At 38.5% G+C, this 24,079-nt stretch overlaps 1 protein-coding gene across 2 annotated transcripts in view; it reads left to right on the forward strand.

The window, feature by feature from the left end:
* Positions 1-24,079, forward strand: part of cdkal1 (CDK5 regulatory subunit associated protein 1-like 1) — a 208,888-nt gene that overhangs the window by 109,991 nt on the left and 74,818 nt on the right. For both annotated transcript variants that reach the window (XM_061776897.1, XM_061776898.1), the window contains exons 9-10: positions 8,261-8,427; positions 23,163-23,308. In XM_061776897.1, the coding sequence (XP_061632881.1) occupies positions 8,261-8,427; positions 23,163-23,308 (313 nt within the window). The remainder of the gene's footprint in view (positions 1-8,260; positions 8,428-23,162; positions 23,309-24,079) is intronic.

Below are 24,079 nucleotides of genomic sequence, written 5' to 3' on the forward strand. Positions count from 1 at the left end.
GGTCTTCAGAACTGTGAGGCGGATGTGCTAACCAGTCGTTCACCGTGTGTATTAACACAGAATTTATTCAACCATTCTTGAAGTAAGCATTCATATTTTACTCATGGAGGGCAGCACGACGAGGTGACAGTCGAAGATTTAGCTGCCTGCGAGTTCAAATCCCAGCCTCCCTGGACCTTTTAAGGGTAGAAAGATGAGAAAACGTGCAGTTGCCACTGATCCACTGTGAGATTCATGAGAAATGATCCTCTTCTTTAACATCGTTTGCTGTGTTCTAATTATTCACGATGATAAAAAGCTATAAATGCTGAACATAACGTGAATCCCTGAACTCTCTGTTCGCTCTGCCCCATCTACCTCTTCTGTCCTCTGCCCACCTGAACTCTGAACTCTGACCCACAAACATGTAGATGCAAACACACTCAAACACACACACAATACATGCGCGCACACACACACTAGACGCAGACTCGCACCAACCACTTTAGTAGCATTGGGGTTTTGTCATCTAATTTATAAATGTCTTATTTGCGTTGGTTCTCTGACCTTGACTATGTTGCACGCGTCACCTGACCTTTGATATTTGCACATTCAATTACTACTTTTTATACTTCATATATATACGCTATAGTTTATTTTGCTTTTATATTGCTGTTATTATATGTATATATGTCTTTTGTAGCACCATGGGCCCTTGAGTACCGTAATTTCAATCATCTGTATGTATTATGCATATTGAAGAATTGACAATAAAAGTACCTTGTACCTTGAGAATACGCGCTATTTAATTTTTGTTCTTTCTTTAGCTGTGTTGTTTCGATGTGAATTGCTGTGAGTTAACAAGCTGAATATGCACTTGGGGGAATGTATCGATCCTTGCGCTATGTTTATCCTCTTCTCTCTTTGTGGTGGGCTGTTGTGTGTTTGTGCATATTTATATTCTGTCTAATTATCGTCTCCATGGCAATCGACGTGGAGAGTTGACAGGTCAAGTCAAGGCGGACAAGTTGTGGTTGAGGCTTATTTACAATTTAAAAAGGAGTGTTCACTGAGTGATGCCGATGCTGCCTACAGTATTGAAAATGCTTTAACTCAAAAAATATGCTAACGTGCGTCATTCCCAATTTGTTTGACTCCACGTTCTCTCGATTCAAAATGCTTTAAATTACAGCTACAAGACGAAACCAAAAACACGCTGCTAGATCTGTTAAGCTAATATGCTGAAGGGGCTCTATCTCAGCTGCTATTGCCGTTATGAGGTCATGCACTTCCTTACTGGTTGCGTGAGTGGTCGTGTTTATTAGATTATAATGCACATGAAGCTGATCCTATTATACTGTATCAAATCCTTGTTTTCCATGACACAAAGCAACACGCAGCGAAGCATGTTTTAAGCCCTTGTGATGTATGTATAGATGACAGATTTGTTTACGTGGTCATTCCACAGATAGCGATATAAAACAAAACAAACAAAAAACTGCAATGAATTGAGCCCTATATGATTTTACTCCTCCTCCGTCATCCTCGCTCACCCTCAAGATGCTGTATATTGTGTAACATGCAAAATAATTGGGTTTTATTGCAGTTTAATGGGATCCTTTTCATGCTCATGTAATCTACAATCTGTTCAAACTTTATACAAAGATGGCATTTCATAGATAATAAAAAAAAAAAAAAATACAAACCAATAAAACAGAGGTAGGAACCTGTAGAGAAGCAACTGAAAATGTTCCCTCATGTACAATATGACAATTCTTGCATGTATTAATAGAAACTACTGGAAAAGCCGAAAAATATCTGGTCTTGTTTTGCCCTCTCGTCTCTCATTACGATTTAAGAACCTTTTCGCGTTTGAATTCAGCTCCCAATCACCTGAATCAATTAGATGTGTCACGCTTAACGCGGAACCGCTTCAAAGCATCATCTGCTACCTCACCTGCTGCCTTGCCATTTGTTTAAAAGTGGCCCACACAGTGATAATGCCACGTGAAATTACATATAAACAATATCACGGGTCTGTTAGTGTGCGTGCGGCCTAGTGTTAGACAGTGTTGGCAAGACTAGATTAGTTTGTGGGGGATATATAGTAGTTTAGTAGTAAAAATGATTCATCATGGCATGTCATGTCATTCATTTCTTGTTAAATAAATGGAGCTTTACTGTGTAATAAATACTAAGGGCTGTTTCCAGTATTTAGATTTTCTTATTTAGTTGTTACTCGCTACAAGCAAGTCTCTTTGATAGTCGTGCTGTGCTATATGAACAATATCCCGATATTGGCAATTTTATATCCCAATAACAATATACAGTTTCAGAAACGTTGGCGAGTACATCATTCCCTCGTGTGATATTGCTTAACTGTTGTTTATTTGGTTGTGTTTAAACATTAACCAATGCCGAATAAACATCAATAAGTTGTTCATAAGCAGTCATTTGGGGGGGAAAAAATACTGCAATAAACTTAATATTTTTGTACTCGACTAATCAAAGCAATAATCGATTCTAAAAATATTTGGTAGCTGCAGCCTTACTTATGCTTGTGTAACTCTGTGCTATTGTATGGTTGGGCTGTACACAGCTGTTTCCTCTGGTACTGTGTATTATTACTTCTCTTTGGCAGCTGAGAAGGTTCATACCCTAAACAAAGTGGGCTCTGCTCTTTGTTGGCCCATATTTAGTATCGCCAACCCCTTGTCTCCTTTCATCTTCCATTGTTTTGCCGTCTTTGCGAGGCTGTGCCAAAGTGAACTGAATGGAATTTGTGCGCAGGAAAAGTTTTTCTGCCTGGTCCCTGTTTCCAATTGTTCTGGCTTACTGAAAAAATGGTTAGGCTTGAGGGTTGCGCACACAAGGTCAGCCGCAACATTTTGACCACCTCCACCATAGAATGATATCCGATTCAAAAGTTGTGTGAAATATTCAGACTTCTCCAGCAAAGTGTACTTTTATATAATGCTGCAGTGTCCAATGCATTATGTACAGTACATACATTTAAATTCTTGACATCGATGCAAAATATGCTGAAAATCTTCAGTTATGGGAGAATGGGAGTGTTTTCATACTTTTTGGCTTCGGTATATGGAACCTTTCATGTAAACATCCTTAGTTTACTATGTTACAGTTGTTATTGTGGTAAAGCGCTGGGAATTGATTATGGTACATTAAGTTAATTGTAATTCACGATGTCAACTTCTCTGTTTATATTACAAGTAATGCATTAACAATGAAATTCATGATAGTTAGTGGCCCCTCTCTCTGCTGCACATATGGAAAGCAGAGGAAACAGCTGTGTACTCGATGTGTATGTGTGAGTGCAGACAGATGAGGGAAACCAGGCTAACATTTCCAACTCAACGGCTACATCTTTTGCCAAAAATAACACGATCGGTGTGATAATACAAAGACTCTAATGATCAAGCAGAGAAGGCAATCAACTGTAGTGGGCAGGTTATTGGGTGTATTGTGACCCTTGCAATGTGCCCCTTCCCTTAAATATAATTACCACAGGAACATTTGAATATTAGACAATACAATACAGCTTGGCACCAGCATGTGCAAAGAGTCACTGGAATTTTGTTTTGAAATGGACATTTTTAGCTCCTAGGTCCATTTAAAGCCGGTGTAGTCATTTATTTCAAAAGCATGTGGCCAGCAATTAACTGGAACAGCGCTTTGACCCAAAAAGGGATGTCTTTTTTTTTTTTTTGTGGCAACTACAGGAATCCATTCAATCATGGGATGTGCATGATGCAAGCGAGGGTAAGACCTTGGCACACCGTGTGGTGTCATTTAAGCTAAACAAAGTAACATTAGCTCAATGGTGAATGTACCCATTGTACACATATATAAATTAAAGCAGAATAACAAAATTCACCACTGTATGAACTAATCGTCCATGTTTTTTTTTTTTTTTTTTTTAACCCCATCGCCTTCTTCTTCTGTCTGAATAAATAACAGAATGTTTTTTTTATTTTTTTTTAAAGTTTTAAAGAAAGCTATAACAATGACCAAACTGCTTCAGTAACCCCCCCCCCCCCCCCCCCCCTTTCCAAAAATTTCAATTAAATCATGTTTTGCTTGTCAGCATTGGAATATTGCATTCAGTGATTACATTTTTTGAAAGGACTCCCGACTTGGTTCAACCTTTTTATCTCCTTCCTGTTCGCTTAGGCCACTAGCCAACTTTTAACATGACCTTTAATTTCCAAGTGGTCTGTAAAGCTCAGTGCACATGCAAGGTTTGTCCTGTGCTCCAGGTGGTTGTCTGTTGAAGCATTGTACCTATCACTACAAGGACACCTTACATTATTTCATCTGAAAACTAGCTTTAAAAAAAAATAATAATAAAAAAAATAAAAAATGAAGTGACACACCTATTGTGTGTTGTGTATAGTATTCTCATGCAGTCTTGGACAAATATAGCACATTTGTCCTTATTTCAACATTTATGGGGGGATTATGGCTCATGCTTGAGAATTAACACCAAAATCCTCCCTTAATATTGCAATATATAGAGCTTCAGGTTCCATTGTCCTGACTGGCATCGGGATATGCAGTCACCTTGTATCGCCACAAAGTAAGGGATCCAACACTGTGGTTATTCCACTGCATCATTGTGTCATCCAATGTGTGCTAATGTTCATTGTAGTAGGCTCAAGGCTCATTACAGATACTTTTTACAAGGAAAAAAAACACACACACACACAAAAACACCACAGCACGGGTTTTAATCTTAAATTTTATTCCACATTGGTTAATGGCGACGTCATTGTTCCTTTATTAACCTTGACCACCTCTATCTGTAGAACTGTAAAGCAGACCATGCTTAAATAAGGCCTACTTGCTTCCTCAAATTTCAAATTAATAACTTCAGTAAGTGATTAAGTGAATTTAATGAACCAGGCTATTCTGATTGTTGGACCAAGGTGAACTGTCTTTAATTAATTCTTTCTATCCTGTTGTTTGTGTGTGTGTGTCTGTGTGTGTGTGTGTGTGTGTCATGCTTTGTATCTGATCACGTGTGATTGATGGATGTGGGTGTAGGTGCAGCTGTCCTGCAAAAAATCATTAGTGGATCCTATCTGGACAATTATGCCACCATCATCTTTAATCTTTCTTGTCCATGGGCACCTTTTATGTATTTTTACTCCTTTAAGTTTTCCACACTCACACACATCCAATTAGCCACAGCGTTTCTCCTCTCCAAATGACCACACGCATCTTTCTGTCCAACTCCACTTGGCTAATGGTAATGACAGTTGTGTGTTTGTGAGTGTGTACCACTGCCTCCCTGCAAGTGCAAATGCATTTAGATTTGCCTGCATGATCCCGGGATATGTCGTAACACATAGCTTAAGCAGACAATCAACTATTTCCAGACCTGCAGCCAAATGACAGTTAGCTCATTAAGCTGTAGCAGTGAGTGTTGCTCTAATTTAGCATGAAGCCGGATAAGTCCCCTGTTGCTGTATATGACCTTCAGTTTATGGCAATGCATGTTTATAAGGTGGTTATTTTAATTATTGTGACTGACTGTGATGGCTTTGCAGCATTGAATCAATGACAAACTTTTAACAGTAATTAAAGGGCACGATGTGATTTTTGATTGTAAATTTTTAACTGAATGTTAAATGTATTGGCTGGCGACCAATTCAGGGTGTACCCCGCCTCTCGCCCGAAGATAGCTGGGATAGGCTCCAGCACGCCTGCGACCCTAGTGAGGATAAGCGGAACGGAAGATGAATGAATGAATGAATGTTAAATGGAGCTACATTTTTTTTTTCAGTAACGTTGCCGTAGTATCAACTCAAAGCTAAGTCAAATTTCTTTATTTTTGTGTTGACTGACACCAAAAGATGAATGGGACAAGAGAGCAACAATTTTGCTTATATTTACACATTTTCACATCTACATGTGATACGCAGTTTACAAGATAGCATTATTTGTAACAATGCATCTTGCACATCTTTGAAGGCACCGTTAATGCTGAAAGGTACATACATGTTTTGGAGCAACATGCTGTATGCTGCCATGCGAGCAACATCTTTTTCAGTGACATCCCTGCTTATTTCAGCAAGACGATGCCAAACCACATTTGCACGTGTTACAACAGCGTGGCTTTGTAGTAAAAGAGTGCGAGTCCAGTCCAGTCCAGACCTTTCTCCCATTAACAATGTGTGCAGGCGCATTTATGCAGGTACATTATCAAGCACAAAATATGACAACGGAGACCCCAGACTGTTGAGCAACTGAAGTTGTACATTAAGCAAGAATGGGAAAGAATTTCACGTCCAAAGCTTCAATAATTAGTGTGCTCAGTTCCCAACGCTTATTGAGTGTTTACTAAAAGGTAATGTAACACAGTGGTAAACATGCCCCTGTCCAAGATTTTATGGAATGTATTGCAGGCATCAAATTCAGAATGAGTGAATATTTGCAAAAATAAGTTCATCAGTTTCAAATATCTCTTCTTTGTAGTGTATTCAACTGAATATTGGTTGAAAAGTATTTGCAAATGATTTGTTTCTGTTTTTATTTAAATTTTACACAACATCCCAACTTCATTGGAATTAGGCTTTTTATTTTGTGTACTGTCATTGACATGGGTGCTTATTTGTGATTATTTTCCAAGCTTTCACCAAAGCCTCTTTCAGTTGTTGGTTGGGGCGACTCCCTCCAGTCTCTTCTTTAGCACGTAAAATAAACATTCTTTAGAGTTTTAAGTCTAGATATTGATTTGGCCGGTCTAAAACCTTCCACTTCTTTCCACTGATTAACTTCTTATTTGTTTTGGGTCATTATCTCACATGATGAAGGATCAACCCAATCAGTCTGGGTGTATCTTTCTTTTAATTGAAGACAAAATATTGATGTAGACTTCTGAATTTTTTTTCTACCATTGTGTGTTGCATCAGAAGATTAATGAGCTGAGTTTCACAGATGAGCTGAGTTTGAGATTGTGACCAGATCATTTGTTTGACGAAGCTTTAGCTTTTCCTTCACTTTAGTAAAGGGTTTTCCTCTCATCATTGATCAACCCTCACCCCCCCCCCCCCCCCCCCCCCTATTTATTTTCAGCTTCACCATTATTTTTCCACCTTTTGACAGCTCTCTGGCTTACATGCTTGTTACACATTGAACTAAATAAATAGATTGCCACTCAGCGATATTTATTGTTTGAATCATCGTTGTATTGGAACACACCTGGGAAACTAAACACACCTGTGAGTCATATGTTCCAATAATTTTGCTAATATGAAAAATGGACATGCTAAAATGTCTGTATAGATTCTCAATCATCCAGGTTATGGTAATTCACAACAGTTGAATCAAGGCAACTGATGTTTGTTGAAGACCTTTCATCTTTGATCCAAAAGGATTCTTCATTTCTACATTTTAGGTTTGGAGTCGTTATTGTTATTGTTATTGTTGTTGTAGTTGTTGAGCTTGAACACAAAATGAGTTTAAAGAAGACCTGATTATTTACTGGTTTATTTTTCTTCCTAATGTATGAAATTGTGATAAATGAAAGCTTCTCTTGTTCAAAAGTCAATCCCTGTTGCAGACCTACTGTAACTCTAAATTAAGGTGCTATAAAATCCAATTAATGATCAACATGATTCCCCAGGGGGAAGTTCTACTCACATTAAAGAAGGTCCTCTTGTGTATTGCATGCTATTCACCACAATGAGGTTGACATACGTGTATTTACCGTGACTGTTTATTGTGCATGCAGTAGTGAAATTGAAGTTGCGTCTCATCTCAGTAGTACAGTTCAGTTTTGTTTTCCGCAGTACAGTTTAAAGCGCTTCACCTTGATCTGGCATGTGTTTCCACCACAGGCTATGTAGGCGTCTTCATAGCAGGAAGACTGCATGCTGCTTGCCAATGAGTTAATCAAAGATGACGTGACGTGCTACAAGGCGAATATTATCCATATACTCCACAAGGGGTGCACGCTCATAATTCCTCTTTATGTAGAATTTTGTTTAACGCCGTTTTCTTATGCTGTTTGTAAAGTCCATTGTAACATGAAAGTCGTAATTGTCTGTCAGCCAATCAGTGGACGGCAGCGTGTGGATTGATGTACGGTTGACCGCAGTGTACTGTTACCAGTACCCTAACGCTAGGATCATTTCCAATAAAAACACCAAAAGAATCAGATACAATACTACACTCAACCCTACTGAATCATGCTGCCCGGTGGAAAAGGGTCTTTTGTTGACGTATCCGATGTTTCCTTGTTTTTGTGTCTGTTTAGAGGGAGTGTGTGAAATCTGGCTGACCAGTGAGGACACAGGAGCTTATGGTCGAGACATCGGGACTGACCTGCCCACGCTACTGTGGAGGCTGGTGGCGGAAATTCCGGAAGGGGCCATGCTCAGGCTCGGTATGACCAACCCACCCTATATCCTGGAACACCTTGAGGTATGGAAAGCTAAAAAAAAAATGTTTTCCAAAATCATCAGTGCTCATTTATGGCAAGGATACCAGGACATATTGTACAAACTAGATGGAATGTATTTAAGGAAATGTATTATTGACAATAGAGCATTTCTTTCCTATTTATTTATTTTTTCTTTTTGCCTTATCCCTGTGGAATATTGTGTTGTCCCTTTTAGTGGACAAATATTGCTTTGTCTAGATTTAATAAACTAAATGCCTTTTTGTTTTGCTTAGCAAGCAGTATAGCTGCAAACCTCCATTCATTAGTGCAGTTCATTCTCCTCTCTCACTAATGAGTCAATTAAGGACCATTGTGTCCTCTTTAGTAGTCTCATTTTATCAGTCATTATTGCCTTGCCTAATGGAACAATGGACATTGTTATCCTCTCTTTCTCTCGCCGTTCAGTCTGCTCTTCGCCATGTGTCTTGTCAGTCTGACTTACTATCACTAAAATCTGCCAATTTTCACTCTGTCCGTTTATCTGGATTTCTTTTCTACATCTATTGTCTCTGTCAGTGGTAACAGCACAGCATGTCACAATTTTCAATAGGCAATAGCATTACTAACCTCTGCTTTCAGGGAACATGTTTGTTTTGGGGGGCAGGAGTAAGCAGAAACCACAACACCAAAATATTGAATGGAGTGTGTGAGATAGCTTGACGAGTGACTCTTATTTGTTGGAATTCTTTGGATGAATCAAGAAAAGATAATTACCATAAACCAGTAATTCATGCTGTGGCCAAACAATGTCGCCATTATTTTATATGAATTCATTCAGTTGAATGTGAATACAGAAGAATATGTAAACCCAACAAAGCATAGTATTGTTTGCTGTTTTCCGTCTTTTTCTTTTTTAAAACCTCTTAGAATGGGATAAAGTTGAAAACAGTAAATGTGATTCTGTAGTATAGAGTGAGTAATAACAATATAGCAAATATGTATGTTTTAGACTCAGTAATTCGTAGATCCTGTAATTATTGCAAATGTACAACCCCAATTCCAATGAAGTTGGACGTTGCGTTAAACATAATTAAAAACAGAATACAATGATTTGCAAATCATATTTAATTGAATACACTACAAAGACAAGATATTTAATGTTCAAACTGATCAAGTTTATTGCTTTTAGAAAATAATCATGATGACTGATGCAAAGTGGAAAAGTGCTCTGTGGTCTGACGAGTCCACATTTTAAATTTCTTTGGAAATTGTGGACATCGTGTCCTCCGGGCCAAAGAAGAAAAGAACCATCCGGACTGTTATGGACGCAAAGTTCGAAAGCCAGCATCTGTGATGGTATGGGTCTGTGTTAGTGCCAATGGCATGGGTAACTTACACATCTGTGAAGGCACCATTAATGCTGAAAGGTACATACGGGTTTTGGAGAAACATATGCTGCCATCCAAGCAACGTCTTTTTCATGGACACCCCTGCTTATTTCAGCAAAACAATGCCAAACCACATTCTGCACGTGTTACAACAGTGTGGCTTTGTCGTAAAAGAGTGCGGGTACGAGACTGGCCTGCCTGCAGTCCAGACCTGTCTCCCATTGAAAATGTTTGGTGCATTATGAAACATAAAATACGACAACGGAGACCCCGGACTGTTGAACATCTGAAGCTGTACATCAAACAAGAATGTGAAAGAATTCCACCTACAAAGCTTCAACAATGAGTGTCCTCAGTTCTTAAACGTTTATTGAATGTTGTTAAAAGAAAAGGTGATGCAACACAGTGGTAAACATGACCCTGTCCCAGCTTTTTTTGGAACGTGTTGCAGCCATAAAATTCTAAGTTAATGATTATTTGCTAAAAACAATAAAGTTTATCAGTTTGAACATTAAATATCTTGTCTTTGTAGTGTATTCAATTAAATATAGGTTGAACATGATTTGCAAATCATTGTATTTTGTTTTTATTTATGTTTAACACAACACCCCAACGTCATTGGAATTGGGGTTGTATATAGTTGGGAACTTACTGTTCCGTATGTTGAGCAGATGATCAGCTGTGAACTTCCACCACTGCCAATCACGAACAGGAACTTTCTCTGCCCCTGCTTACTCTGATGTCAACTCCATAAGGAGCCTCGGACTGTTCCCGGAATCTTCCGTAATGTTTCAGTTTGTTGTCGAGCTGGCCAGCTATAAGCTGTTGGCCAATGCTAGTTACTCCTTCCCTAACATGGCGCTCCTCGTATACGCAACAATAACCCATGGCAGTAATTAAAATGTAAAGTGTTATGGCAAATCTTTTTCTGACAGAATAAGTGAGGAAGCAATCTTGTCTTTGTGGGTTTTTATTACACGAAAGAAAAGTCTTTGCAAAGAGAGAAAAAGGTACAAGTCTTACGAGTTGTCACCCCTTTCTGAAGCCCAGGCTAAAATCCCCCTTGTTATATCGAAGTGAGAGAGACAGAGAAAGAAAACAAAACAATTATCTACAGTATGACGCACGTAGCGCTAATAGTCATAACATAACAACATAACAATAAAGCATGTGAAGGTTGTCTAAAACTAATAGAAGTAATATTTGATATATTTGATATATATATATATATATATATATGAAACATATATTTTCCAACACATAAGCGTCCATTAAAAGCACTATATACATGTATATTATTATGTAGTAGCAGTCGTAATCATATAATTACACTATTTAAAGAAGTACTTCTTCGGCCTGTTTCTTCCATCTTTATGTACACCACGGTCCTGTCATTCACACCAAAATGGCGGAATACTACGTTGCAACAGTTTCCTTTTTTAAAATATCAGGAAATTTGTCTTCAACTGAAGCATCACAAATCTCTTAAAAATGAATTAAATTCAACTGAATTTGAAAAAAAAAAAAGTGAAAAGGAAATAAAAACTAGCTATAGTGAGATATATAATGGTAATATGATGATGATTATAATCAAATGTTTTATAACCCTGATCCCAGCTGACTGGGTGAGAGGTGTGGGGTACACCATGGTCACCTGTATTATTACTAATGAATTCAAATAAGATGTTCCTCGTAATAATTATATTAATTAAATATCATTATTAATGATCATCGTTTCCAGTATTCCTAGAAATATTTTAATTTGAAAATGAATGAAGCTTATTCTTGTCCTCGTCGCGTTCTTTCCACTCTTGTGTTCTATTTAGCTTATAAAGACCATGATCACATTTGCCTTAAAAGATGATTTGAATTTCTATGAACACATTTACTTTTTTCGGAGGGGAGTGGGTAACCTACAATGATGTGATTTCCAAAAAGCAGCTGCGCTTATCTTTTTTAAGATTACGATCAATCTCTGAGGAAATTCATTTGGAAATGTTGAAGAGAAAATTAAAAAGGGAGAAAGAGATGACATGGAGGACTCAAACAGGGACTTCTAACCTAGAAAAGAAAAAAGGAGACACACTTCTAAAGTTCACAACACACATTATATGCATTTGAATCAAACAATTAAGGCTGATTGGCTAACATAAACTGAAATGAGGACAGAACTGGGGGAAAAAATTGGGATGAAGGCCCGGGGATAGATTTGAGGGCTAAAGAGGAGTGAGAACAGAGCTGTGGGATGTAGCAGTGGAGGTTGTAATTAACCAGGGGTTAATGGAGGTGGCTAATTGTCCCCCCACATGTATAGGTAGGGTTTCTGCTTGGCTACATTACAATTAAAAACCACCCTCCTAATGGTAGGGAATAACAATTAACCGATAATTAGAAATATGCTTGGATGACACACTAGCTTCATCTGTATGTGTGTGTGTATCTTAATAATAATTTCATATGCTGCCAACCCGTTTATTGTTAATGTCCATGCATCACATTGAATGATATCTTTTTTTTCCTTTTAATTCCTCAGTCAATTAACCTACATAAGAAAAGATAAGAGTCCTCTTCTTCAACTTATCTTTGCCCTTTGTTGCTCTTGTCCCCCATTTACCCTTTCCCCCGCTCAACTTACGCCCACACTTCTTGATTTGTTTCCCACCAACTTCCCCAACACCCTTTCTTGACCCACTTCAAAACTCTACGAGGACGACAACCTGTAGGCCAATATGTGTATAAAAAAAAAAAAAAAAAAAAAAAAAAGTAAAAGAAAAATAATACTAATAAAAAATAAAACAATTTCATCTTTTTGCAACCTATGTTGTTTTCCAGTTTCTCTGTGTTTTGTGATTTCTTTTGCATTCTAAAAGAATGATACCATTCGTGGTTTAAGGCATGCATCCAACTTGGAGTACAAATGGTCACGTTTCCACACCAAAACCTTCGGCATGTTGTGTCCTAAATAAGGCTTGTTGCACGAACTGATGAAACCTGCTCGGATGAGAGGCCAAACATCTTCTAGGTCAACCAGAACAGTCCGTTTGTGTTCGATCCAATGACCTGGATAAATGAGATTATTCTCAGGTGATTATTCCTGCTCTTTCTCCCTCCTTTGCAATATAGAGCAGAACCTCTGCATTCCAACGCCCTTAAGTCATAAGGTTTGGAAACTGAGGAAAAACGTTTCATCATATGACATTGCATATCCCTGTCCAGGCTGCTTTGTGCAATATGGCGAACTTGCCAGTAATAATAAAAAGAATGGTATGTATACCGCAAAGTGAGCTATTTTGTCATCTTTATGCATCTTTTTGTAATATTGCATCCTCGCTCCCCCTTAACTTACACCTGAATGGCCGTTAAGAGTGATCAAATGTTCATTCAAACATTGCATGCGCAGTTAATAAAAGTATCTCCTTTCCTACCAATACATTTGTACTTTTTTTCCGAAATGTAATACATTTTGTCCAATCCCTTCTCCACAGCTCTGAGCATGACACTGGTAATCACAGCAATAAGAAGAGCTTTATGATGAAGGCCGTCATGTTTAGTGAAGACCAGAGTACACCCGACTGACCCCCGTTTCATTTTAAAAACAGTGACGTTCATACTGTAAAACTGCAGCATAGTAAATGGTTGTGATTGGAACTGAAAATGCTAAGTAACCTCTTCACTTCCCCCCGCAAGCGCACCCACAGACTTTTTCCTGTGCCTTGTCTCCCTCTGACAACCAAGAACATGCAATTTCCTCATGTGCTGCCTTTTTCCCCTCTCTTTTCTTTCTGTCAGACAACCTCAGTACCATTTGCTGATTGGAGCAGTTACAGGCTGAGTCGCCTCTCATGGTCCTCTGCTCTCCGACATTTTAGTTGATTGCATTGAGCAATCAGTATTTCCTTTTAGAGTAGTTTTAAATAAAATGCCACATTTTGCTCCTCACTTTTCTGCCATTTTTACGCTTTCATATTTTTAGCCATTCATCCCGCTGTCCATTGATCCACCTGCTAATCAGTTGCTAAATGGCTTTCAAAGGTGCACCGGTTTATCCTTTGATCGTGTAAGTTGTCTGTGCGCGCACATGATGATACCTGCGCGACTGCTTTTGCGAGCCTGCGTGTGATTGAATTGAGCATGCTAGCATCAAATGAGGTGTGAAAGTAGCCTCGTACGTAGCAATCAGCCAGGCTGAGATGAATGAAATCGCTCTTGTCCATTAACCATCCTCCTCCAAGCTCCTCGGAGTTTGACCAGAGAGCCATTAGATATGCTGCTCACACATTCCACACAGAGCGATGTGCAATGGTGGGCTTATGCCGTTCCTGGGCAAGCTCAGAGGGGTTTACTTTACATTTTGTTAAGCTTTCTTTAACAAAACTCTAGCAGTTCCAAGACATCTACTGCTTAACAACATTCAGTCAAATGAATACTAATGCAATGTTTTAACATATTTCTCTTATGAATGCTTAGTTCCAAACTGTGAGTTGATACAACAAAACAGTGTGTAATAATAAGGTCCTACATACAAGCATAACAATTTGCAACCTAATCTGACCCAGAGAAAAGGTCTAAACACAGGAATTTGCATTTTGGTGTGCAATTATAATGTCAAGCGTGCCATCTGTAAGTTGGTTTGACAATACCAATTTTCACATTTTCTTCAAATCTTACACGAGACGGACATATCGGATTAAAGGTGTTTATTTTTATGTTTTGTCAGTGTGCCGGTTCTCAACAAAATTGTATTTATTGCAGGAACACTGCCCAAAAAGTATTCAGTCCATCAAAAATGATAGACAGGAAGTTGCACCCAAATAAACTGACTTCCATTACATGAATAAAAATCTAAGAAATAAATTAATGAAATGTGTCTGCTATTAAGAGAGAGAATATATTTTAAGAAATAACTGCTTTGACTTTTTTTGACTTGTTTAACTAGACAAATGTTTCCCAAAACATTTTGAGCTCGACTATGATTCTCCTCTGTGACCTAAATATATAAAAATATAGCATGTGTTTGGGACTTACATACATTATCCACATAAATTCATTATGAAGGCATTTTTCACTTCATTCAGTCAAAAAGCCAAGAGTAATTCAATATCACCAGACCCATTTTGGGTCAACATTTACACTAATTACATCCCACCAGATACTGCTCTATTGTTGTTAAATCTTTAAGACTTTCCCAATTACAGCTAAAAAAAATATATTTTGCCATCCCACTGTGACATCCCAGATTACTTGAAATAACTCTTAAAATGATGAAATTGCATCCTGAAAAGTTTTTATACCAATGTAGTAATAGTCACATACAGTACATGTATGTGTACAAATACAGTATAACTTCGCACGCTAGTCTCTCACCTTCACACTGAGCCATGCACACAAGCAAACTACACTTAGACTCCACTTCTTCAAGACCATTTTCATTTTAATGAAGCCTTTGGGGGCCTCGTCACATTAGCGGCTTAATGGAGCATTGTGTGAGGGACCCCACACCAAATGAAGCCCCACACTAAAACTGCTCTCATCTGCCTGTAAATTATGACCCCTGCCTTCCTGCATAGTCAGTCGTTCATTTTCTGAATGACGGTGATCAGTTTTAAAGTTTTCTAGAGACCGTGCTTGGGCGACAATTTTCAATTTGTTTCAATATGATTGGCGACGATTATGAGCCAAACAACGCCCTAAGAATGCATTCGGTGAATTCAGACTTTAGCAGCGTGCCTTTGGTCTACCGTTTTAAGAAGAAGATCTTGCTAATGTACAGCTGTTTCCTGTCTATATTTTGCTCCACTTCAATAAACACTGTAGATGAAGTCACAGGCGTGCCTCATGCTTCTGAGCAGTTCGGCGCAGACACCTTTCTTCTCCGTCTAGAAAGTGTTTTAATTGGCCCAATTTAGTTAATTTTTTTTTCTCTCCACTTGGCTGCAGCTAGTTTCTGCTTTCCTGCTGAGAGTGTGGCTAAACTCATGACTTTTATCTCATTACGCTTGGACTTGAGCAAGAAAAAAAAGGGAAACAAATATGCTCCCTCATGAAGTAACCTTCAATCTACCAAATCTCTCGTATCAATCTGTTATCACAGTTCTGGGTAAATCTGAAAAATAATTGCAGACATTCAGTTTGCCTTTGTCAAAACTGCTCTGTGGGAGAGCGACTTTGACGAGGTGCAACATTAATAGTAGTCTTATATTTATATAATTTGAAGATGTATGAAGCCAAGTCAAGTAAATGTCAACCGACAAAAGTGCAGAACTCTCAAAAAGAAGTATAGATTCAAAATCAGTGTGAGCCCTGAGGCTGACAGGTCACAGGTCAGATATAAAAAAATTAAAAATTCTTCTTGATACCTCTAGACCCCCTTTACAAAAAAAATAACTGCAATTTTGAGGTTATTATATAACAATTTTATAGAAGTTTAATTGATAAATATAACTCAGACTGTGTCGTCTGCGTTTTGTGTCGTGACGTAACAGGAGCCACTCCCTCTGTTAGTTCGGCGTTAGCACATACTCACGCGCATTTCGACGTCCTTGTTTGGCTTATTGCCCCGTAGTTTGCTATTTCACTATGTTTTATTGTGTGGCAGTTGGTTGTAGTAGTGGTGCGGGCACTGTACATTTACAGTTTGACCACACACATTTTTGAATTGCTTTTGGAACTCTTCTGCAATTGGATTCAGATGCACCCAAGGTCCAGTTTAAGAAAGTCCATAATTTGAAACTGTGCTTTACAACTAATTTATTTTGGATTTTTTGTTGTTTCTTCAGCTGTTCGTTTTGAGTGAAAATAAGGTAAACTCAAATTGAATCCAAGTAAATTCATGACCTCATGTCAGCAGCTGTAGTGCACTTAATAAGTGATATCATATATTGAATCGTTGCTCTTTCCAGTTAAAAGAGCTTACTGTTTGAACTTCAGAAAACAAAGTCTTCTGTAGATTCATTAGGGGAAGAAAAAAAAGGCAACCAACTTAATTAAGCCTTTTGTTTACTTGTTTTGCGTAACATAGTCGGCTCAGTCACTATGTAGAGGTGCCATTGACATTCCAATACTACAAATACTTTCTTGTACAATCCATGTATTGTAACTGCGCTGTGTGAGGTGCTGCATGCTGGTGTTAGCCTCCAGCGAAAATCAAGAGCAATCCTTGAGATGTATAATATCCAAGCGGCTCGCTTTCTCTTGGCTGCTGCTGAATGCAGTTCCCACCAACTGGGATTTGACTTAATATCCTGGGAACAGATTGTCAAATACATTTTCCATCACACTCCCCTGGGTGTACCCGCTTAATACAACTTGTGGGTTTGCTTCGCATATATATGAAGTGTGCCAGTGAAGTTCCAAGGCTAGTGTCACAAAAAAAATAAAAAAATAAAAAAAAATATATATATATTTCATACCCCAACTACAAACTACGAGTTTTCCCCTTCAGTGTGGGCCACACGAACAACCAGCCTGTCTAAAAAGAGATCCTGCGGCGTTTGCTTCACGAGAAGGAGCAAGAGTTGACCTGAACCATACTCCCAAATTCGTTCCAAAATGGGTTAAGGATAACAAAGTCAATGTTTTGGAGTGGCCATCGCAAGCCCCTGATCGCAATCAGACAGACCTGAAAAGGCATGTGCGAAAAAGGTGGCCTATAAACTTGGCTCAGGTACACAAGTTCTCTCAGCAGGAATGGCCAAAAAGTCCTCAAAACTATTGTACGAAGCTTGTGGAAGGATATTTAAAACGTTTGACCTAAGTCATACAGTTTAAAGCCAATGGTACCAATAATCATGAAATGTATTGAAACTTCTGACTTTGAAGAAAGTCATGAAAAATTGTCTAATAAAATATTATCTTGTTATTCTGGCACATAGCAAATACCTACAGTGATGCATTAAATTGATTTAAATGAATATATTTACAGTATGTCCGGAAGGCTAACTTGCCAAGCACAGATCGATGCAGTTGAATCGTAGGAATATAAATCGATGTGTGTGTGTGCATATATTTTATTTATATATATATTTTATATATATATATATATATATATATATATATATAATTTTTTACAAACTTTACATCTGTGCTATTCTTCGATAGCTAATACCAGAAAATCTGCCTATAAAACGTCTATAAATGAAGATTTCAAATACAGGTTTAATGTCAAAACCAGCATAATTACCTATTTCTGAGCTGCCCACCATAAAAATAATAATAACAAAAAAATCTATCCACATGGTTTTACAAAGGATGAAGCATTGTAATAATCGAATGTGCTGTTGGTCTGATAATAACTTGGCAGCTTCAGTCATGTGTTTTTGTTTTTGAAAATTAAAGTTAACTGTACTATTTCATTTGTAATGCAGCCCAGGGAACACAAACAGGAAGGCCATGTCTCAGGGAGCAACAGTGAAAACTCCCAAATAGATATTTGCTAAGAAAACAAAAGACCTACGTTTCTTTTTTGAAATAAAGGAAAGACGTGAAAGTTAGTGTGTGATTCTTCTGAGATCTTTCATCCAAGTCTACCCCGCCTCAACCCCCCCCCCCCCCCCCCCCCCCACACACACACACACATATTTTCCTTTCAATGCTATCTGATTTTAAGGGGCTAGATATCAGATCCTTTGAGTTAAGCCAGTTAAGATAGAACCTTTCTGATTTGTGTGTCTATCTGAGCTGATATAGTGAAGATGAAAGGATTTTGTGACTTGCTTGCGTGAATGAGAGCGATAGGCTTCACGGGGGAGGGAGAGAAGGAAAAAAGTGACACAATGTTATACCGATGTTCAATTGATAAACAGAACAAATCCACAAAAATGCACTTGCACCTCGTTTAACGGAAAAAGCACATCAGCCCACCAGGTGACGTTCGAACGTGCCGTCGTTATCGCAACATCGTCGTCTCCGTGGACTCGCCAAAGTGTCAGCGAGCACTAAAAAGGCCTGCGGTCTGCGGGGATCGCTAACGATAGAGATTCATATCAGGGTTGTGGATAATGATGGGAGGATGGGATGCACTGTGTCAGACACGCACAATAAATGGCTCGTGAATGAAAAGTCCTCCCCTTACAGATGAATCCCCCAGTTGCCTTCAGCAATGCCCTGCTTCTCAAACTATCACGTTTAGACCTCATTCACCCCAGTACACATATGCACATACACCTGCGTCATCTGGGACTCATCCTTTATAGGGAATCTACACTGCAACATATTGCTCTCCCTAATAATGGATGTCGCTCGCATACAAAAACACCACCACGGTACGCAGAATTAGGTGCACAAATTTGAATGTATGTTTGCTCTTCTGAAATCGACCCAGTGATATTGTTATTACACTTGGTCAAAAACCCATATTTAGATTTGTAAACAAGCCAGTGTGGAGAAATAATATAAAAGCAATTTTAGTATGTCACACCAATTCATTACTGACTTAATCCACCAAAATATAAATTTAGTGGAAAATGGACTTTTCTCGTGGCTGAGCCTCTTTGTTAGAATTCAGTAAACATTACAGGACTTCTTTGAGGAAAGCCATTGCATTTTATGATAGTGGTATTTTGCTAGGATTAAATTCATTATAAATAAATATGAGACTTTAAAAGCTTAGTAACCGCTGAATATATATTGTGTTGTGTAGCAGTGTTGCTGTATGACTTCTACTACAGGCTTAGAGCCACGTGCACATCAGGCTGTTACTCCTCTTATGCTGTTATTAAACACTGTCTTAAAAAAAGAAAAAAGAAAAAAAAAGCACAATAAGACCACACTCTTGCCGCTATCCTGTCTGTGTTCTTGTGGGAACACAGCAATATCAGTTATTCGCCGTTTGCTTTTCTTTTTCTATATCCTGAGAGGTGAGTGCTGTCAATGATGCTCTGAGTTATAATTTTGTTTCATTTTTTCCCCCCATTTTATTTATTTATTTATTTTAGGCGCATGTCAACAAGGAGCTTTGCTCAGCATCGCTATACTCCACAATATGACTTTTATCTTGTCAACTCATAAACGAGACCGGATACACTCGTTACCATGGGGACGACATCGCAACGCGTGTATTATAAGAACAAAATGGGGGAAAACGTGTGCTGGTGGTCACCAGTGCCCGGGAGATTACGTTCACGTACGTTTAATACCATACTGCTTGCAAGCAGCCAGCAAAATGTTATGTAGCCTAGCAAGCTAGTGCTAGCACTAACGGTTGTGCGCAACCATGCAGTTGTTATGTCGAATCATGCTCTAAAATTTTGGTGTGCGTGAAGTCATTTAATTACAATAAAGTAATTAAACTACAGTAAGTTAGCTCCCATTATTTCTGTCATTTTGTAATGTTGGTTTGACCTGACTGATTAGAATACACGATCTGACTAGAGCAGGGATTTCCAATCTTTATGGAGCAAAGGCACATATTTTACAATTGGAAAATCTCTCGGCACACCAACAAACAAAAATGTCACAAAAAGTAGATACACGGTAATTACTGTATGTACTTCCTGCCATCTAATAGAAGAGCTTTTATTTTTAATGTCTGTCACTATGCCTCACTGGCATAAATAGAGCAACAAAGATACATTATTTCTTGTAAATGAATAAGTTTTTGAGCAGTTAAGTAAAATTTGATAATTTCCCACAGCACCCCTGAAATTGCTCATGGCAGACTAATGTGCCATGACGGACTGGTTGGGAATCACTGGACTAGAGAATGAATACTTTAAGATACTCAGTAGATAGTACACACGTATATACAGTAAATTAACAAGTCATTTAAATAGACACATTGCTCCATCTTGTGATCGGCTCAGTGATCGGTTATCGTTTTTTTTTTAAACTCGCTGATCGGTGATCGGCCCCAAAAATCCTGATCGTGTAAAGCCTAAGTATGACCTTTAGAAGTTCCACTGGACTGTACTTATTGCACCATATTCATTTTGCTTTATGCAAATAGGAATAGACGACGATTCCAGTTATTTAGTGCTTAGCTTTTTTGCACCTAATTAGTGGAAAGAGGTACTGAAAAAAATATGGGATGCCTAACATGCTTTGAAATGCTCCATCAGAATCAGAATCATCTTTATTTGCCAAGTATGTCCAAAAAAACACACAAGGAATTTGTCTCCGATAGTTGGAGCCGCTCTAGTACGACAACAGACAGTCAATTGACAGAGAACACTTTTGTGACATAAAGACATTGACAAAAACAGTCACTGAGCAGTAAAGGGTTGCTAGTTATCTGGTAATGCCGGTACAAATTTGTTTTTTTGTTTTGTTTTGACAATTGTGCAAAAAGATGCAGAGTCCTCTAGCACTTCGAGCAGTTTGAATGACTAATATAGCGATAGTCCGGTGCAATGACCATTGTGCAATGGGCGCCGAGACTTCAAGGAATGTATGCAGTTTAAAGTGACTAGTAGTGCGATAATCTGGGTCAATGTTGATTGTGCAATGTTGCAGATACTCCTCAGTCAGTGTGCAAATGGGGCAGATGCTACTCTGGCATGAGTGGCCAGTATTAGTCAACAACAGCTATGCAAATAGTGCAGCGTGGCGAGACTACTACAGTGAGTGCACGAGTAATATATAATTGGCCCCACAGAAATGTGACGACAAACTCAAGACAGAAAAAATTGGCAGCATGTTGCAATGGAATTGTAGGTTAGCAGTTTAAAAAGTTGATTGCAAGAGGGAAGAAGGTGTTGGAATGTCTGCCAGTTCTAGTTTGCATTGATCGGTAGCGCCTACCAGAGGGAAGGAGCCGGAAGAGCTGGTGATCGGGATGTGGAGGGTCCGAGAGGATTTTGCACGCTCTTGTCTTAGTTCTGGCAAGTCCTCAAGGGTGCGTAGGGGGGTACCGACAATCTTTTCATATCCCAATGTTTCTCTGACCCTCGGCCTACAAATGTATTCCAGGAGATTAAAATGCATTTCATGAATTTCTTTTTATATGGCTGCATATTCAATATATATATTTTTTGCTGATCAATTGATATTTTTGGACTGGTTGACCAAATTAAGCGAAGACTGTTTGTATGAAAACTTGGCCATTTTATTAGTACGAATTAAAAGTGATGTTGAGTTTCTATGTAGATGGTCAGTCGGTCTTGGGACATTGTAAAACTTAGTTCTGAGCAAAAATCAAAACATCCAATCATCACGTACAAAGAGTAATTTTGGATGACTTTGAAGACAATATGTCAGTGCTCGACACAGTGTTAGAACAAATGTTATTTTATGTTGCTTGAATTGTTTTTCTTTCACCTGCTCACCCTTTCTCACACACACACACACGCGCGCGCTCACAAACTTGCAGCAAGCTGATTTCTGTCACCAATCAAGCTCCTTTTTTCCCCCCAACCAAATTAATTCTTCCTAATTTGGAGCCTGCAGTGGTCAACCCCCTGCGGTGCGCTGTGACTGAGCTCTGTATGTCTCCGCATTTGTGCGTGTACATGCACACACGTGCGTTTGTCTGCGCACGCAGAAGGAACGCTCTTCAATAGATCCTAATGAGAAGACGGACTGCAATCAGCACATTCTTGGAGGAAATCATTAAATCATTTCTTTCTCCCCTCTACTTTTCTCTCTCGCCCCTTCTTGTGGTGATTAGCATGCTAATGATACCACCCTGATTATGTCCGTCAGACAAATTTGACATCTGTGCTCGAGCCTGCTTTTTAGTTATGGAAATTATAGTGCAAAAAAAAAAGGTAATGGCCCTGCAAACTATCCTAATTAATATGGCATATTAAAATGCATGTCAGTTTAAATGGATAGTTACTACAAAAAAAAAAAATAAACAAATGTCTGCTATTAAAATAGTGAAACTATCAGAATTAATGGGACACATTAGAAAAGGAAAACTCTTTTGTTTTTGAGTTACTTTAAAATTCACAAGGAGTTGTTTTTTTAATTGGCAATCCTAAATCTTTTGAGTCTTCAAGCAACTGGACAATTGCCTTTGGTTTAATAGAAAATTATCTTTATTTCATTTATATCAAGTAGAAATATGTTCTGCCAGGGTGTTATTAGGAGTTGAAAAAGAGTAATGTGGGACTTGCAGCTTTTTGAAGTTTTTAAACATTTATTTCATTCTAAGCCTGCAGCTATTTTCACTTTGACGGGTTTAAAGGACTATGAGGCTTAGTAACACATGTATGCCTTCATGGAATAGCCAGCATTTAAAAAAGAAAATGTTTTTTATGTTTTGTGGGTTTGTGTGGATAAATGGAAAACAAAGCATGCTTTTCGCCACGATAATTAAGTAAACACGAACATATTTGTAAGTCTCTCAAGTTGCCTTTAGATCTCTCTTTAATTTTTCGTCTTTACTAAATCCCTTCCAACATTGAACAAATGATGCCATTCATTCCTTGTGTGTTCCTGTGCCTCTTCAGGAGATGGCCAAGATACTGAATCATCCGCATGTCTACGCCTTCCTTCACGTTCCTGTGCAGTCGGCCTCGGACAGCGTGCTCATGGACATGAAGAGAGAGTATTGCATTGATGACTTCAGAAGAGTGGTTGACTTCTTGAAAGAGCGGTGAGCCAAGCTGTTGGCCTTTTTGTGGACTTGTGGTTTTGAAGGCAGTCGTGACCTCAGTGATGTTTTCATCTTCCATCAGGGCTGTTATTTGGTCAAACTTTTAAGAGGAATTTTTAAATCCTGAAGACCAGAGTTTCCGGCTTCACTCAAATGTATCTTGAAGTGTTCTAGTAGTTTGTGTCGGCAAACTAATTTAAAAAGACGGCAGCTCATTACACAGTCCACCTCCAGGCTTGCAGGTGCAGCATGGGAGTAAAGCATACATCATAGACACAACTCAGGAGTTTAACTGCATCAAAACAAAACACCATAAAACTTGAAAAACTTGAATATATTCAGAATGTGCCTATAGTGCCTCATCTGGCATAGCAATATTTGCACATTCTGAATGTCTTACCACTCTAACAGGATCCCACATACTAAACGCCACCTTATCTTCTAACTACACTCTGCTCTTTTATTCACACGTTTGCTCAGATTTATTGTTTTTATGCCTGGAGTTAAGTTTATTCTGTTTATCTTTCCCTTTGATGATGCTGTTCTGAGCAGTGTGAAAGAAACAAATTTCACTGCTGCGTAACCACTGTTTTCGCTCTGCAACTCTTGAATCCTAATTTAGTTTTGGAGCTGCACAATGTGAGCACTGACAACAATTCCCCCCCCCCCCCCCCCTCAAACTTTCCTTCCCAATGTATAAACATTACTGTAAAACTAGATTTCCATCTTGTGACATTGTGCAGACCATAAAATATAATGCACAGTGTATGT

Source organism: Phyllopteryx taeniolatus, chromosome 6, assembly GCF_024500385.1.
Source record: "Phyllopteryx taeniolatus isolate TA_2022b chromosome 6, UOR_Ptae_1.2, whole genome shotgun sequence".
Taxonomy (NCBI): domain Eukaryota; kingdom Metazoa; phylum Chordata; class Actinopteri; order Syngnathiformes; family Syngnathidae; genus Phyllopteryx; species Phyllopteryx taeniolatus.